This window comes from Chiloscyllium plagiosum, chromosome 45 (genome assembly GCF_004010195.1).
Source record: "Chiloscyllium plagiosum isolate BGI_BamShark_2017 chromosome 45, ASM401019v2, whole genome shotgun sequence".
Lineage (NCBI taxonomy): Eukaryota > Metazoa > Chordata > Chondrichthyes > Orectolobiformes > Hemiscylliidae > Chiloscyllium > Chiloscyllium plagiosum.
The window spans coordinates 8,166,282-8,184,856 of NC_057754.1; the positions used below are offsets into that span (position 1 = coordinate 8,166,282).

Genomic DNA, 18,575 nt, shown 5'->3' on the forward strand with positions numbered 1-18,575 from the left:
CTCTCTATTTCTCTCTCTCTCTCTCTCCCTCTCTTGTCTCTCTCTCTCTCCCCCTCTCTATCTCCCTCTCTATCTCTCTCTCCCTCTCTCTCTATTTCCGTCTCTCTCTCTCTGTCTCTCTCTCTCTTTCTGTCTCTCTCCACCCCCAACCCCTCGCTGCGTAAAGAACTTTCTCCTCATTGCTTCCCCTGCCAACTGCCTTGCGTCTGCACATTCTCAATCCTTCCATCAATGCAACTGGCTTCTCAGCATCTGCTGTGTCCAGGCCCGTCATGTTTCTGAGCTGCTCAACCCCCATCTCCTTCCAGGAGGAACATTGAGTCATAGAATCCCTACAGTGTGGAAGCAAGCTGTTTTGCCCATCAAGTTTCCACTGACTCTTGTCGTATGAGGAATAGTTGAGGACTCTAGGTCTGTACTTGATGGGGTTTAGAAGAATCAGGGGGGTTCTGAAACTTATAGAATACCGAGAGCCTGAATAGAGTGGATGTGTAGAAGATGTCTCTCCTCATAGACTTAGAGCCGAGGGCACAGCCTCAGGGCGAAGGGACTGAGATGCGGAGGAATTTCTTCAGCCGGAGGGAGGACTGTGGGGGCCTCGTCATTACGCAACTTTAAGACAGAGATAGGCTCTTGATTGGGTGAAAGTGAGGACTGCAGATGCTGGAGATCAGAGTCGAGAGGGTGGCGCTGGAAAAGCACAGCAGGGTCAGGCAGCACCCGAGGAGCAGGAGAATCGACGTTTCGGGCAAAAGCCCTTCATCAGGAAGATGTTCTTGGTTTGTAAGGGGATTGAGGGCGACAAGGAGAAGGCAGGCGAATGGGGTTGAGAAACATGTTCGAAGGACGGAGCAGACTCAATGGGCCGAATAGCCTCATTCTGCTCCTATATGTAATACAAAAGTTGAATGAAGTTTTGTCATTCTCTCATTGCTATTTGGGGAACTTGCTGTGTGCTCGTTTTAATGTCTTTAATATCTAAATACCTATCAATATTTCAGTGACTAAGCCTCCTCAGCTGCTGGGTGAGAGAATTCCAAAAGTGCATCCCTCTCCAAGGGAAGGAATTCCTCCTCATCCCAGTCTGAAAGGTTCCAAGACCCCCCCCCTTCCAAGACTGCACCCTCCCTAGTTCTAAACCCCTAGTGAAGAGGAAACATCCTTTCTGTACTGACCTTGTTGTAGACTGTCAGGACTTTGTAGGCTTTCTAAACGCAGGGCAGTGCAGGCCCCATCTCCTCAATCTCCCCTCATTAGCTGATACCAGGTACAGAGGCACCGTCTTGCAAGGTTGAGTCGGTTGGGCCTGTCCTCATTGGAATGTGGAAGAAGAAGAGGTGACCTTACTGAAGCATATCAGATTCTGAGGAGACGTTAAAGGGTAGTTTTGGCCAGGGAGCATGGGAGAGTGGAGGGTATCACCCCAGAGAAAGGCATTGTCCATTTGGTGCAGAGCGCAGGAGGAATTTCTTCTCTCAAAGATGGGGGATTGGAGAGGGTTGCAGGGAAGATTCAGCAGGATGGAGCATTACAACTGCAGAGAGTAGCTGGACAAGCTCGGCTTGTTTTGTTTGGAGCAGAGAAGGTTAAGGGCGGATGGGATCTGGCACGGTGGCTCAGTGGTCAGCACCGCTGCCTCACAGCGCCAGGGACCCGGGGTCGATCCCAGCTTCAGGTGAGTGTCTGTCTGGAGTTTGCACAATCTCCCCCGTGTCTGCGTGGGTTTCCCCCCACAATCCAAAGGTGTGCAGGTCAGGTGGATTGGCCGTAGCGTGGAGGCTGGGGTAGGTTAGCCATGGGAAATGTGGGGTGACAGGGATTGGGTGGGATGCTGTCCCGAGGGTCGGTGTGGGCTGAATGGCCACTGGGACCTTCCGAGGTGGAATTGGTCAGTCGGGGAACAGATGCGGCAGAGGCGGAGGAATCGGGAATAAGGGATGGCGTTTTTCCAGGAGGCAGGGTTTGGAGGAGGTGTAGTCTAGGTGCCCGTGGGAGTCTGTGGGTTTGTGGTAGATGTCCGTGGTTAGTTGGTCGCCAGAGACGGTGATGGAGAGGTCCAGGGAGATGTCCAAGATGGTCCAGGTGAATTTGAGGTCGGGGTGGAAGGTGTTAGTGAAGTTGATGAACTGCTCAGCCTCCTCATGGGAGCACAAGGTAGCACCGAGAAAGTGGGATCAGTCTGGTGAACCTTGTGTCACTGGACAGTGGAACAGTCATGTCACTAGGTGTGTCCTAGCAGCCATGTGGAAATGAAATTCAGTGAATACATCCAGAAGTGATGGTGACCCTGACACCTATCTGCGGTTATGATAACAAAGCCATCTGATTCGCCAACAGCCTTCTGGGGAAAAGAAATCTCCTGTCTTTCCCTGGTCTCGGCCTACATGTGACTCCAGACTCCACAGCGATAGGGAGAGGCCCAGCAAGCCTCTCAGGTCAAGGGCAATGAGGGATGGACAGCAACTGCTGCAGCTTTGCACCGACATCTGTGAAAGAATGGATTAGCAACAGGAATATAAATTCCTTAATACCTGACAGGACAAGTGACAGGTGTGACACATGACTCTTCATCAGAAATTTGTTGCACAGTGGTTAGCACTGCTGCCTCAGAAACCAGGGACGTGGGATCAATTCCAGTTTTGGGAGATCTGTGTGGAGTTTGCACATTTTCCCTGTGTCTGCGTGGGGTTTCCTCTAAGTGCTCGGGTTTCCTCTCACAGACCAAAGATGTACAGGTTAGGGTGGATTGGCCATGTTAAGTTACCCCATAGTGCCCAGGGATATGCAGGTTAGGGTGGATTGGCCATGCTAAATTGCCCCATAGTGCCTAGGGATGTGCAGGTTAGGGTGGATTGGCCGTGCTAAATTATCCATAGTGCCCATTGATGTGCAGATTAGGGTGGATTGGCCATGCTAAATTATCCATAGTGCCCAGGGATGTGTGGGTTAGATGCATTAGCCATGGGAACTGCAGGGTTACAGGGATAGAGTAGGGGGTGGGTCTGGGTGGGATGCTCTACTGAGGGTTTGGATGGACTTGTGGGGCCGAATGGCCTGTTTCCACATTGTGGGGATTCTATAAACTACTCCTACCTGCCTGCGCTTGGCCCATATCCCCCCCAAACCTTTCCTATTCATGAATATATACAAATGTCTTTCAAACATTGTAACTGTACCTGCAAACTCCCACTGCCTCTGGATGTTAATTCCACACGAGAAAAAAAATTGCCCCCATGTCCTTTTTAAATCTTCCTCCTCTCGCCTTAAAAATATGCACCCCCTAGTTTTGAACTCCCATACTCTAGGGAAAAGACACCTGCCATTCACCTTTATCTAAGCCCCTCATTATATCGACCTGTGTAAGGTCACCCCTTCAGCCTCCTACGCTCCAGTGAAAAATGTCCCTGTCTTTCCAGCCCATTTTTATATCTCGAACCCTTCATTTCCACTGGTAAATCTTTTTCTGAACCCTCTCCCAGTTTAATATAATCCTTGGATTGGCCATGGTAAATGTAGGGCTACAGGGAATAAGGTGGGGGTGTGGGTTGGAGCTGGGTCTGGGTGGGATGTTCTTTGGCATGCTCTTTGCAGAATCGATGGGCCAAATGGCCTCTTTCCCCACTGTCGGGGTTGTACAATGTGTTGTGTAACTCCTGACTAATTGCCCAGAGCAATCACTCAGTGTGAGAGAGTCATTAAAAAGCCAATCACATACTGAGCTGCATTCCAAGAGCACTTGAATTCACGTGATTTATCAAGGGAATGGATGAGACCTTCTGTTCCTGAGTAAAACTAGGCTCCAGCTCTCTCCTTCCATTCCCCTACTTCTTTCACAGCTGGGAGCAGCAGCTTGCTTTCCAGCACTGTACCTGCCCCAGGAGAAATGTCAAGTTTTATTTGTCTTGCCTCTTTATAAAACACTGAAATTAACCAAAAAAAAAAGAAATACCCAACACACCACTTGCCTCCTACATGCTCTGAGTTAGAATGAATCTCTCCTTCTCTCCGCTATATCCACGCCTCTTGCCTTTTAAATATTTGGTAAAAGCTTTGTCTTGTTGAAGCAGTGAAGTTGGTAGAGGAACTTTTGCTTCTAAAGGGGTCCTCAGTTCTTGCGTGAATTAACAAAAGTCTGCTTTGTTGTAACTCACCGACTCCAAACCCAGTGCCATTCCCGTTACCTACTCAGGTGGGAGCTTAATCGTAAGCCCCACCTCCTGCGGGCAAGAGTGTGGCATAGTGCTATGGTCGCTGGGCTAATAACCCCAAGAGCCCTTGCACCCAAGGTACAAACCCTAGCCAGCTGGCCGGTGGGATTGGCATTCGACGAGTTACTTAGTAAACAAGGTGTGTGAGGCTGCGAAACCGCAAAACTGTTGTTGATGAAACCCATCTGGTTCACTCATGGAGAAGGAATCCTGCCTCCCCTGGTTGGGCCCATGTAGGTCTCCATGCCCTCTGAACTGGCCTGAGCAAGCCACTCGACCCAAGTGTAGTTTCATCGATGTGCAACAGATGCCAACCTTCGCCCGGGTCCCATCAAAGATGGCACGCCGGGAACATGTGAGGTCGAAGGAACTCAATGTTGCCCCCACACCCAATGTTTTGTCAAATCAACTTGCCCGATGTTCAGTTGGTACCACGCGTCAAATTCTGGGCACCCCACGTAATTTATGGTACATGTGGCGTCGAGAGAGGGATTTGTTCAAATGGGTCCGAGGGAAGCGGGTGTGGAGAGACCAAAGAATGAATCGTAGAATCCCTACAGAATGGAAACAGGCCCTTCGGCCCAACACCGACCCTCGGAAGGGAATCTCACCCAACCCCATTCTCCTACCTTATTACTTGGTATTTACCCCTGACTAATGCACCTAACCTACATATCCCCGAACACTATGGGACAATTTAGCACGGCCAATCCACCCTAACCTGCACATCCCTGGGCACTATGGGACAATTTAGCACGGCCAATGCACCCTAACCTGCACATCCCTGGACACTATGGGGCAATTTAGCACGGCCAATGCACCCTAACCTGCACATCCCTGGACACTATGGGACAATATAGCACGTCCAATCCACCCTAACCTGCACGTCCCTGGGCATTATGGGACAATTTAGCACGGCCAATCCACCCTAACCTGCACATCTCTGGGCACTATGGGACAATTTAGCACGGCCAATGCACCCTAAACTGCACATCCCTGGACACTATTGGAGGAAACCGGAGCACCCGGAGGAAACCCACACAGACACGGGGAGAATGTGCAAACTCCACACAGACAGTCACCCGAGGCTGGAATCGAACCCGGGTACCTGGCTCTGTGAGGCAGCCGTGCTAACCACTGAGCCACCGTGTCACCCATTAGAAGCTGGCATCATTCCTCTCCTTAGAGCAGAGGAGGTCAAGGGCAGAGCTTGTTACGGTATTCTGAACTCTGAGGACATTTCAACAAGAGCAAATTGAGAGGAACAACTCCTGGGGTGTCGGAGGTCTAAGATGTCTGGCCTACCCTACACATGATTCCAGGCCCACAGCAGCACAGGGGACTCTTCCATGCTCCCAGTTGGGTACAGGCGACAAATGCCCAGAGATGGCCCACATCCTGCAGAGAAAGATCGTCCTCTAAAAGATAAAGCATGCTGGGCCTGTTTCCATGCCTATGACAGCGGAGAGATGGGACTCCAGTGCTTGGTTGGATAGTTTTCACAAAGGGAATCTACATAGACACTTAAAGAGGACCAGGGCTATGAGGGAAAGAGCAGAAACCCTGGCCTGAGAGGAGGGCACTACCTATTGAGTGGGTAGATTGGCAGGTGCCCATCCAACCTGTTCTTGTGCCCCCAGGCTGGATGGGCGTCTAGCCAACCCATTCGACCCCTCCGACTGGGCGTTCAGTTCCTCAGAAATCGTCGGCTAATTTTTGGGGGGTACACGATTGTGAGCAAACTTCCTGCGAAGGGGAGGGGTTCAATAAGGAACATGCCCAACCGCTCTTCTGCCAGCTATGAGGAGACACAGGTGGCAAGCAGCAATCCAAGCAGGCTCTTTAAGAGTGGCAAGGGCCCTGTGAGCTCGGAGTGTAGAGGGAATGATGCCCCCAGCGTGATCGTCGATGGATGGGGAGCAAAGGGAGTTACAAGCAAAAAGACCAAAGGGAGTGACAAAATCCGAGTTAGTGGAGCGGAGAGGGGTTGCTGGGGTTTTCACATTCCTTACGTGGTATAATCGAGAACCCATCCCTAATTTCACCTTGAATTGAGAGGCTCGCTTGGCCATTTCAGGGGGCAGTTAAGAGCCAACCACATCGCTGTGGATCTGGAGACTAGGCGAAGGGCTCCATATTTCCCACCCTGAAGGGCATTCGGGAACGACAATGTTCTCACAGCCATGTCGTTTCATGTTTTAGCTTTAATTGCCTTTAAATTAACTCCGAACCCCACTGGCCTGAGCTTCCACCACGCCACTGTCTCTCTGTAAAAGGGAGCGGAGGAAGAGGCTCAGTGAATTTGTGTATCCACACCCACTCTGTTCCTTACATCCGTCGGGTACTGAGGGGCCCCTCAGCTCAAGAGGGTGCAGCTCGCGCCAATAGGCTGTGTCTTGATGACTGCATGGGGGTTCTGTTATACCAATGGTATCAGCTGGGGATCACTGAGGTGAAACCCTCGAGCTTCAGGGGCTAGTTGCCATGAAGTGAGCCAATGGAAATTATCTTTTTATTGCCTTGATTTTGGGTTGCCCTCAATTGTACAGCACCACAGTGACGGACTATCGTCTCCCTATCCTGAGCTGGTTAGTAAAAGCAATCATGCACGTTTTTAAATAGAGGCATGGAGTCACCGGTCAAGGATAAATCAGTCGATTTCTATCTGTTAAAAGCATCTTTGGATAGTCCAGGTGATTGATGTTGAAGTGTAAGATCAGCCAAGGTCTCCGTCAATGTCAGGACCACCTCCTCCTGCTCCTGTTTCTCATTAGCTAGGCAGTCATTTCTGAAGGAAAATTGTCATCATTGGGAGAGTTTTTTTAATCTAAATCACGGCACGGTGGCTCAGTGGTTAGCACGGCTGCCTCGCAGCGCCAGGGAGCCGGGTTCGATTCCGCCCTCGGGCGACTGTCTGTGTGGAGTTTGTACATCCTCCCCGTGTCTGTGTGGAGTTTGTACATCCTCCCCGTGTCTGTGTGGAGTTTGTAAATCCTCCCCGTGTCTGTGTGGAGTTTGCTCCCACAGTCCAAAGATGTGCAGGTTAGGGTGGATTGGCCGTGCTAAATTGCCCGTAGTGTTAGGTGCATTAGTCAGGGGTAAATATGGGGAATGGGTCTGGGTGGGTTACTCTTCGGAGGGTCGGTGTGGACGTGCTGGGCCGGATTCCACACTGTAGGGATTGTATGATTCTATGATCACTCGAAGGGTCTAAAATTAAACCATCAAGAATACAATGGTGCAGTGTATTCGCATCTCAGGTACCTTTGGTCCTAAAAGTTCCAGGGTGTGAAATATGGCCAGACAGGCTGAGTATTACCTGAAAAGTCCTTCCATCAGGCACCTCCAACCCAACCACCATTGGGTAGGTGTGTGAGAGGCAGAGATATGCCAATAGGAGATGGCAAATACATGGCAATTACAGGTCCATGGTCACCAAGACCATTTGAGGGCATCTCATGCAGGAACAGTTTGGAGTTGACGAAACAGGCACACTGTGACCCCCCCCGAGACCTGACAAAACCTTGCACCAATCTGGCAAATTCAAACAGTTGTACTCAGTGACAACAATTCCAACAGCAGGTTGACGGAATTTGCCTGCAACAGCTCAGTTAAGGCCGGCGTGTCTGGTGAACTATAATTTTCGTTACCAGCGGCTCAACTCAATCTTCCAATCCTGCAAAACGACCGAATTAGGATTCTCCCATCCGTGCTGTCCGAAGTGGGGAACTTGGAACCAGCAGGGCAGGTTGTACAGCCTCCCCGCAGAGACGGTCACGGTTGGGCACCGTGACAGTCTCAAAGGGCTCCCATCCGTCTCATCACAAAGCAGAGGTTGCCACTCGTGGACAAGGCCAGAGCCAAAGGGGGCTGTCAGTGTCTCAAATATCTACGCGTGTTCATCACCCATCCCTTACTGTCCTTGATCCGAGTGGCTCGCTGAGTTATTTAAGGGGACAGTTAAGAGTCCAACACATCATAGAATCATACAGTACAGAAGAATCCCTTCACTCTATCAAGTCTATACTGCTGGAAGAATACTACAACCAACAGTAGTCCCAGCACCTGGAATGTTATGGCATTTCAAGTTCCCATCCATTTACTTTTCCTTTGAAATGATTGTGAGGATACCTGCATCAATCACTCTCCCAGGTAGCGCATCATTGTATGGATCTGCAGCCACGGGTCAGTAATATTGTGGGCAGCACAGTGGTTAGCACTGCTACCTCACAGTCCCAGGGACCCGGGTTCAATTCCAGCGTCTGCACCACTGTCCGTGTGGAGTTTGCAGATTCTCCCCCATGTCTGTGTGGGTTCCCTCCCACAGTCCAGAGGTGTAGAGGTTAGATGGATCAGCCATGCTAAATCGCCCACAGTGTCCAGGGATGCACAGGCGAGGTGGGGTAGCCATGGGAAATGTTGCAGGATATGGGTGGGCTGCTGTTCGGAGGGTCAGGGTAAACCAAATGGATCCCATATTAGAATGGCGAGTTGACCTTCTCTGGCACAGCCTTCAGTGGTAAATTCACAGTCACCACTGAGACTGCAACTTAACCCCTCGTTGTCCCTGACCCTGCGGTGTTTAATGGAGACGGTGTCGAGGGAACTTTACTTTGAGTTCAAAGAAGTGGTGGAACCTTTACTCTGTATTTTAACCCCTTATTGTCCCTGTGTCGGGCGTCCTTAATGGGTATCATGACGAGGGAACCATACTTTAAGTTCTATAGCATCATAGAGGCGTACAGTACAGAAACAGACCTTTCAGTCCACTCACCCAAGCCCATGAGGTATCTGAAATGAGTCTAATCCCATTTGCCAGCACCCAGCCCATATCCTTCCAAACCCTTCCTATTCACATACCCATCCAGATGCCTTTTAAATGTTGCAATTGTACCAGCCTCCACCACTTCCTCTGGCAGCTCATTCCATACACGTACCACCCTCTGTGTGAAAAATGTGCCCCTTGGGTCCCTTTTAAATCTTTCCCCCCTCACCCTAAACCTATGCCCCTCTAGTTCTGGACTCCCCCACCCCGTTGAAAAGATCTTGTCTATTTACCCTATCCATGCCCCTCGTGATTTTATAAACCTCTATAAGGTTTATGCTCCAGGGAAAACAGCCCCAGCCTGTTCAGCCTCTCCCTGTAGCTCAGATCCTCCAACCCTGGCAACATCCTTGTAAATCTTTTCTGAACCCTTTCAAGTTTCACAACATCCTTCCTGTAGCAGGGAGACCAGAATTGCACGCAATATTCCAAAAGTGACCAAACCAATCTCCTGTAGAACTGCAACATGACCTCCCAACGTCTTTACTCAATACACTGACCAATAAAGGCAAGCACCAAATGCCAAGGGAACTTTACTTCCAATTTCCTGTGAGCTCAAGGGGTAGAGAGAGCTTCACTCCATGTTCATCTCCATGCTCTCCCTGGCCCAGTAATGTTGGTCTGAGGCAGTGTCGAGGGAGCTTTACTGTCCATTCATTTCAAGTCTAAAGGAGTCAAGAGGGCTTTACTCGGTATTTAACCTGCTGCTGTCCGTATCTTGGGAGTGTTTGATAGGGGACAGGGCAGAGGGAGCTTTACTCTGTATCTAACCCCGTGCTGTCCCTGTCCTGGGGAGTGTTTGATGGGAGACAGTGTAGAGGGAGCTTTACTCTGTATCTAAACCTGTGCTGTCTATATCCTAGGAGTGTTTGATGGGGGACAGTGTAGAGTGAGCTTTACTCTGTATCTAACCCTGTGCTGTCCCTATCCTAGGGAGTGTTTGATGGGAGACAGTGTAGAGGGAGCTTTACTCTGTATTTAACCCCGTGCTGTCCCTGTCCTGGGGAGTGTTTGATGGGGGACAGTGTAGAGGGAGCTTTACTCTGTATCTAAACCTGTGCTGTCTATATCCTAGGAGTGTTTGATGGGGGACAGTGTAGAGGGAGCTTTACTCTGTATCTAACCCTGTGCTGTCCCTGTCCTGGGAGTGTTTGATGGGAGACAGTGTATAGGGAGCTTTACTCTGTATCTAACCTTGTGCTGTCCGTATCCTGGGAGTGTTTGATGGGGTCAGTGTAGAGGGAGCTTTACCCTGTATTTAACTCTGTTGTTGCTGTCCTGGGACTGTTTGATGATAGACAGTGTAGAGAGAGCTTTACTCTGTATCTAACCCTGTGCTGTCCGTATCCTGGAGAGTGTTTGACGGGGACAGCATGGAGGAGATTTACTCTGTATTTAACTCTGTGTTGTCATTGTCCTGGGACTGTTTGTTGGGAGACAATGTAGAGGAAGCTTTACTCTGTATCTAACCTTGTGCTATCCGTATCCTGGGAGTGTTTGATGGGGTCAGTGTAGAGGGAGCTTTACTCTGTATTTAACTCTGTTGTTGCTGTCCTGGGACTGTTTGATGGGAGACAGTGTAGAGGAAGCTTTACTCTTTATCTAACTCTGTGCAGTCCCTGTCCTGGGTGTGTTTGATGGGGACAGTGTAGAGGGAGCTTTACTCTGCGTTCAAATGAATTGCGACTGAAACTAACTTCCTGTTTCAGATTGTAATCAACTGCATCTAAACCCTGGTAGGATTTGACCCCATGTTCCCGAGAACATTACCCCAGACCCTCTGGAAGACCAGCGCAGTGTCGTCACCGCTACACACCCAGACTCCGCACCCTGAAGGGGTAACAGGACAGGTTCTCGCCTGGGGTAGACTCTGCATAGCACACACTCGCAGGCTGACCTCCTGCACTGGTTTCCGAGCTGGTCTTGTGGAAAATCTGAGAGGGGTTTCCCAAAGTAAGTGCGGGGAGGCCGAATGGCGATTTCCAAGATGCCCTGATCCAACCCGACCGATTAGCACAAGATTTCAGACCCTGGTGAAATGAGTTCATATGTCTGTATTTACATCAGAGTTACTTCCAGTCAACGCGTACATTGGTAACTTTGGCAAACAAATAGAAATCAGACTGATCGGGTGAATGTGAAAACAGCACATCAGAATTGACATTCAAGTAATCAAGAGAGGGTCGCGTCGTTTCGGGGAGTGGGGGAGGGAAATATTCCCGATGTTTATCGGTAAGCTTCACATTCCAGGTGGGAGCTGCACCTCTTCCCTTCCACCCCCCCCACCCCCCAACCCCTTGTAAACCCGTCCCCTCCCTCCATCCCCAACCCCATTCTCTGACCCCTTTCATGGTCCGGTTCAGCTCCCACCCACCCACCCCCCAATATTCCTGGGACACCTGGCACGGGAAAGGGGAGCGCAGGGCGGGACTTTCTCATTAACCACACTATCCCAACCCCACCACAAAAAGTCTTGTTGCTGGATCCGGCGAAAAGACACGGAGCCAGGGAGTTTGACCCCCCCCCCCCAGGGTCTGAAACCACAAACTCCCTCCAGGCGTCAGTGGCTCCCAATGGGTTGGCACATTTGGGTGACACATTGGCAGGGAGGCTCGTGCAGCACGGGACCAGGCCCTTCGGCCCAACTCATCCGTGCCGGCCAGGTTTCCCAAAACTGAAGCGGCCCCGTTTGCTCAGCATTTGGCCCGTATCCTTCCAGACCCGTTTCCTGCCCATCCAGATGTCTTTTAAATGGGGGTCATTGCACCGGCCACTTCCTCAGGCAGCCCGTTCCAGACACGCACCACCACCCTGCGTGAGAATGTCGCCCCTCGGGTCCTTTTGAGTTGTTGCCCCCGTCAGTCCTCAACTCGTAGCTCTTGCCTCCCACCCTCCTTTGTTGCCGGCGGTGGTGTTTGCGGGGTGAGGGGGGAGCGGGTGGGATTTGATCTGCTGCCAGTCACTCTCCCTCTCTCTGGCTCTCCACCCATTCAGACGACGCTCTCCTCCAGCTCCTGGGAGCCGCTGAAGACGCCCTCCTCGCCCCGTGTTGCCGTGACCCCAGCTTCGGCATAGCGCAGCAGCGTGCCGTGCACCGACCGGCTCCTCCTAGTCCAGACCACGCTGAGGCGCTTGGCGTAGCTGCGGCGGGCGGTGGAGGACGAGGTGCCCAGGTCAAAGGAGCAGCTGCGGCTGGCCTTGGGTTGGGGCGCTGGTGGTCTCATTGCAGGCTCCGCCTGGGCCCCCCTGGCCCGTGCCCTGGGCCTCACCTTCCTCCGCGGCGGTTTGACCCTCTCCCTGACGCCGGGGTCTGCCAGTCGCGGGGCGGCGCCGTTGGTCTGGGAGTAGACATCGCTGACCTTGGGCACCCGGCGGCCGCCACAAGCCCTGAGCTTGAGCAGGGCGGCCACGCCGAAGACCAGCAGGGCCACCATGACGGCGCCGCCCACCGCCACGCTCAGGGTGCCGCCCAGGAAGTGGGCCCGCAGCAGCCGGCAGTGCGGGTACTCCTCCTCCTTGGTGCCGAAGCGGGCGCAGCCCAGCACCCGGGTGGCCGCCAGCTGGGTCTCGCTGTCTCCATAGATGGCCAGGACGCACAGGTCGTACTCCGCTCCCGGCGCCAGGTTTCGCAGGCCGAAGGCCCGGCTGCTGGACGGCACTATCCTGGGAGAGAGGTCAGACACCCCCCACACCCCACCCCTACTACATCAGTGCAAAAGGGGGCCATTCAGCCCCTTGCAACCTGTTCCAATATGATCGTGCACCTCAGTCCCCGTCTTCTGCCTCCACACCCTTTGTGGGCGGCATGGTGGCACAGTGGTTAGCACTTCTGCCTCACAGAGCCAGAGACCCGGGTTCAATTCCCGCCTCGGGCAACTGTCTGTGTGGAGTTTGCACATTCTACCCCGTGTCTGCGTGGGTTTCCTCCGGGTCCTTCGGTTTCCTCCCACAGTCCAAAACATATGCAGGTTAGGTGAATTGGCCGTGCTAAATTGCCCGTAGTGTTAGGTGAAGGGGTAAATGTAGGAGAATGGGTCTGGGTGGGTTGCACTTTGGTGGGTCGGTGTGGACTCGTTGGGCCGAAGGGCCTGTTTCCACACTGTAACTAATCTAATCTAAACCCTTTGAGCCGGCTCGCCCCCAGTGATACATCTACCTCCATCTCGGACGCATTGCGTCGAATTGGATAATGGCCATGCTCCCCCTTCCCCTTGAGCCCTTTAGCCTTCAGAACCATATCCAACGCCTTCATGAAAACATTCAGTGCCTGGCCACAGTGCGTTGCTGTGGTTGAATTTGTGAAGCCCAGTGTGTCTTCTTGCTGGTTGAGTGAGGCGGAGGAGGTCTAGGAAGAAACATTGGGCAAGTGGAAGGCAGAGGGGGGAGAGGTGTGCGGAGGCTTAAGGTAGGGGTGCCAGCCGGAGGTGGTTCCATCGGTAGGGGCAAGACAGGACGGACAGGAAGCAACGGGGAATGGGACACTCAAGATGGTGGCAACATGGGGAGTGCCACATGTGGGTCAGGGTGGACAGCGGGATTCTGGAGGGTAAGGCAGGACACGCTGAGGTCAGGGCCTAAGGGCTGCATAGAAAGAAGCCCTTCGGCCCATCACTTCCATGCCAGTAATCCCATTTCCCAGCACGTGGCCCATACACTTCTATACTGTGGTGTTTCAAGTGCTTCTTCAATGTTATGTGAGGGTTTTCCTGCCTCACCTACCCTTCTGGGTGAGGACATCCTGTTCTCAAATCCCCTCTGAACCTCCAGCCCCTCACCTTAAATCTATGGCCCCTGTCTGTGATCCCTCAACTGACGAGATACATTCCTTCCTGTCTACCCTCGCTACAGCCCAATAGGGAATTGGCTAGCTCATTTGGTTGGACAGCTGGTCTCTGATGCCAGCACAGCAGGTTTAATTCCTGCACTGGCTGAAGTTACTATGCAGATTGCTCTTTCTAAACCTCGCCCCTCACCTGAGGTGTGGTGACCCTCCAGTTAAATCACCACCGGTCACCTCTCTCCCTCTAAATAGCTCTATGAAACTATGGCAGTGAACATTATACACAGCAGCAAAAAGCAGAAATTGCTGGAAAAACTCAGCATCTGTGGAGAAAACTCAGATTCTGTAGCTAATTCACTTCCAGAATTGTACGTCTTGCCTCCATAGATGTTAACAGCTCCAAAAACTGAATTAGATTGTAATGTTACATCTGTACATATCAAATAAGATATTTTCTCAACATAAGGTCGAACAGTACAGGCCCTTCGGCCCTCAATGTTAATTAGATTCCCTACAGTGTGGAAAGAGGCCCTTCAGCCCAACTAGTCCACACCGACCCTCCGAAGAGCAACCCTCCCAGACCCATTTCCCTCTGACCAATGCACCTAACATTACGGGCAATTTAGCATGGCCAATTCACCTAACCTGCACATCTTTGGACTGTGGGAGGAAACCGGAGCACCCGGAGGAAACCCACGCAGACACGGGGAGAATGTGCAAACTCCACACAGACAGTCGCCCGAGGGTGGAATCGAACCTGGGACCCTGGTGCTGTGAGGCAGCAGTGCTAACCACTGAGCCTCTGTGATGTTGTGCTGGCCTTTTATCCTACTCTAAGATCAGACTGATCTACATACCCTATATTGTACAAACTTGCATGTGCCTATCCAAGAGTCACTTAAATGTCCCCAATGTAGATGATTTCTCTTCACAGATGCTGCCAAACCTGCTGAGTTTTTCCAGAAATTTCTATTCTTGTTTCTGATTTCCAGCATCCACGGTTCTTTCAGTTTAATATGACACACAACTCTAGATTAGCTCTGAAATTTTCCCCCCACGACTAACGCTCAGAGTTTCCCATTGAGGCGATGCACCAAAACTCCTCAGACAGCCCCTTCCAAAACCCAGGACCTCTCCCTGGAAATATAATACCGTTCCTTTGCTGTCGCTGGGACAAAATCCTGGAACTCCCTCCCTAACAACACTGCCTGTGAACCCACAGCTCAAGAGGCTACAGAGTTTCAAGAAATAGGCACCCCCTCCCACCTTCTCAAGGGGCAGTTAGGGACAGGCAATCAATGCTGGGCCCTAGGGACAGGCAATCAATGCTGGGCCCACCTTCTCAAGGGGCAGTTAGGGACAGGCAATCAATGCTGGGTCCACCTTCTCAAGGGGCAGTTAGGGACAGGCAATCAATGCTGGGCCCACCTTCTCAAGGGGCAGTTAGGGACAGGCAATCAATGCTGGACCCACCTTCTCAAGGGGTAGTTAGGGACAGGCAATCAATGCTGGGCCCACCTTCTCAAGGGGCAGTTAGGGACAGACAATCAATGCTGAGCCCACCTTCTCAAGGGGCAGTTAGGGACAGACAATCAATGCTGGGCCCACCTTCTCAAGGGGCAGTTAGGGACAGGCAATCAATACTGGGCCCACCTTCTCAAAGGGCAGTTAGGGACAGGCAATCAATGTTGGGCCCAGCCAGCGATGCCCAAATCCAAAAAAGTCAGGAAGCACATTTTACGCCCAATTTGCAAATCCCTCCGTCACTGTGAGGCATGAACTTGCAAAGCCGCACGTTGATGAGTGTTTGCTGGGAATTAGTGAAGCGATGGAGATCGATGAAGTTGCAGTGCAGAAGAGCCTGTTGTTCTTGTACTGCGAATCGCGAGCAGTAACAACTCTAGGGGCTGCCTGGCCTCCAGTTATTCTTTAGTGTTGAGGGAGCTGAGCAATGTGAAGGGAGAGCTGGGGGGGGCGGGGGCAGAGTCAACCGGTTTGTCATTGCAGTTTTCTAGTCAACCTGTCCGGCCGTGTTAGGACGCGCAGGAACAATGTTGGCAAACTCGAAAGGGTTGCCTGAAACATTTACCAGGACGTTGCCGAGACTGGAGAGTCTGAATGCTGAGGAGAGACTGGAGAAGCAGGGACTTGTGCCCCTGGAACGTCAAGAGGCTGAAGGGATGACCTAGTCCAGGTTCAACATAATCACAAGGGGCAGAGATCAGGGGAATAGCCAAGGTCTTTTCCCCCAGGAGTCCGGAACCAGGCGGTGAAGGTGTCGGCGTGAGGGGGAACGGCTTAAAAACGGACCTGAGGGAGCAACTGTTTCATGCAGAGGGTGGTGCGTGTATGGAACGAGCTGCCGGGGAAGTGGTGGAGGCTGGTACAATGACAACATTTAAAGGACTTCTGGATGGGAATGGCTTAGAAGGATATGGGCCAACAGGGATGCCCCAGTGAGCACAGACGGGTTGGACCCAAAGGCCTGTTGCTGTGCATGGAGTACATGGGGTTTGAACCCAGTCATCTTGGCTCAGAGGCAGGGACATTGGCACTGCACCACAAGCTCATTTAGCATGTGCCATCTAAGTGGTGAGGGGGGTGGAGACATGAAACAGTGATGAAGATGTTGCTGATTGGTCTGAGCAGTCGATCAATTAGTCGACCCCGGGGTCTCAGTGAGACCAGATCTGGAATGTCGTTGCTCTCCGTACTGAAGGAGGGATACGCTTGCTTTGGAAACAGGTCTCAGGAGGCTCACCCGCCTGCTACCCCGGGACCAAAGGGGTTTGCCCTCTGAGGAAAGCGTGGGGCTGGATCTTCAGAGGGGTGGGTGTTGGTCTTCTCTGTCTCAGTCTGCTCCTGAAGGGTTCTCGGCAGGGTCAGCACTGACAGGACGTTTTCCCTCACGGCAGGCAGGGTTTTAGGAATTACGACTCTCCCTTTTGAAACCGGGATGAGGGCGAATATCTTCGGTCAGCGGGCAGTATGCCTCTGGAATACCGTCCCCGGGGAAGCGCTGGAGGCTAGATCATGGAATTTACTGAAGGCCAAGTGGGACAAGGGAGCAAAGGATTGACGGGTGGAAGGAAAGGGGGCTGTTGCAACTGGAGAGGGTGGGGGGAGTGAGCGCAATGCCATTGTGACTAGAGGGGAGTTGGGGGCGTGGGCTGGAGGCCGTTGTGACTGGGGGGACGGTGTGAGGCGTGGGCTGGAGGCCTCATTTACGGTCGCCCACCATCTTCTTGGGTTGCAGAGTAGGCCCGAGGAGTTGCCCTTGCTCCCAGCCGCTCAGCAGAAACCCATTTGCCGAAGCCTACACTATGAAAGGCAGTTTTGCCTGAGCGTGTGCACCGCGTGCTTGTTGCTCACCCGCCCACGTTGAGAGTTTAGGCCCAGCGTGATTTTAAGGGAAAGGGGTTGCCAGCTACGCGATGTCTTACTGCCATTTCGGTTCCCTCTGGCATCCTTCACATCAGGCGGCCTGTGCCCTGACCCACCCCTCCAAGATCGCTGAAACGCATTTACTCGCCTTTTATGTAAGTCACTGCTTCTGGGATCATGCTGTGGCCCGGAGTGTGACAAAGCGCAGAATGACGGAATTGCTGCGGCACGCACTGAGGCCGTTTGGCCCATCATGTCTACACTGGCGTCTTCAAATGAGCAGTTCACTGCCAACACTCCCCCCACCCTGGCTTCCTCCCCCTTCCCAACCATTTAAAATCATGAGGGGCATAGATAAGGTGAATGACAAGTGAATTTCCCGGAGGGTGGGAGATTTCCAAACCAAGCAGCATGTTTTTAAGGTGAGAGGAGAAGGAATTTAAAAGGACATGTGGGAGGCAACGTTTTTACACAGAGAGTGGTTTGTGTGTGGAATGAACTGCCAGAGGAAGTGGTGGATGTGGGGACAGTTACAGCTTTTAAAAGACATTTGGATAAGTTCACGAATAGGAATGGTTTGGTGGGATATGGGCCGAGCACAGGTTAGTGGGACTAGTTTAGTTTGGAATTAGGCTCAGCATGGACTGGTGGGACCAAAGGGCCTGTTTCCATGCTGGATGACTCCAATACTATGACTCTGTGGCAAGTGGTGAAATTTGAATCCAGGAAAATCCGGATGCTATAAATCTAGCATCTGTGTAATGATTGGTGTAAAAGGCCTGTCCAGTGCGCAAATGTCTTCCAGGGAAAGGAAACCTGAGGGTCTGGGCCTACTTGTGTCTCCAGACCCACCACAACATGGTTGACTCTTGACCGCCCTCAGAAATGGCTGATGCAGTTCAAAGGGCAACGAGAGCCAGGCACCAAATGTTGGTCTTGCTTGTGAGCCACGAACCAGTTAAAAACAGCCCTCATCCTCCATTCAATCAGACAGTCAGTCTGTTAACAACAAGCATTTTCTTTTTTAAAAGTGGATCTCATTTACAGGGGAAGCCTTAAACAGAATATGTGTGCTTGATGTCAAATATTGACATTTTACAGACTGATCGATATATACAATTAGGCCATCAGAGCACTAAAGAAGTATAGATCCTAGATTAGTAACTAATGGTGTCTGACTATCAGTGGCCAGACATCCTTGTTGTTCTTGGCACATCTGAATCCCTGATTCCACAAAGTCTGTCCCACCATCTACAAGGCACAAGTCAGGAGTGTGATGGAGTACTGGAAATGTGTTGCTGGAAAAGCGCAGCAGGTCAGGCAACATCCAGGGAACAGGAGAATCGACGTTTCGGGCATAAGCCCTTCCTCCGGGAGG

General features: G+C 51.8%; 2 protein-coding genes across 6 annotated transcripts in view; one reads left to right on the top strand and one right to left on the bottom strand.

Moving 5' to 3' along the window:
- LOC122543886 (pyruvate carboxylase, mitochondrial-like) overlaps positions 1–18,575 on the top strand; it is a 567,831-nt gene that overhangs the window by 379,445 nt on the left and 169,811 nt on the right. The window lies entirely within an intron of this gene.
- The window catches only part of LOC122543885 (leucine-rich repeat and fibronectin type-III domain-containing protein 4-like), a 28,586-nt gene continuing 21,612 nt past the window's right edge, over positions 11,602–18,575 (bottom strand). The window contains exon 3 of the mRNA XM_043682744.1: positions 11,602–12,696. Within this exon, the coding sequence (XP_043538679.1) occupies positions 12,024–12,696 (673 nt within the window). The 3' untranslated portion in view covers positions 11,602–12,023. The remainder of the gene's footprint in view (positions 12,697–18,575) is intronic.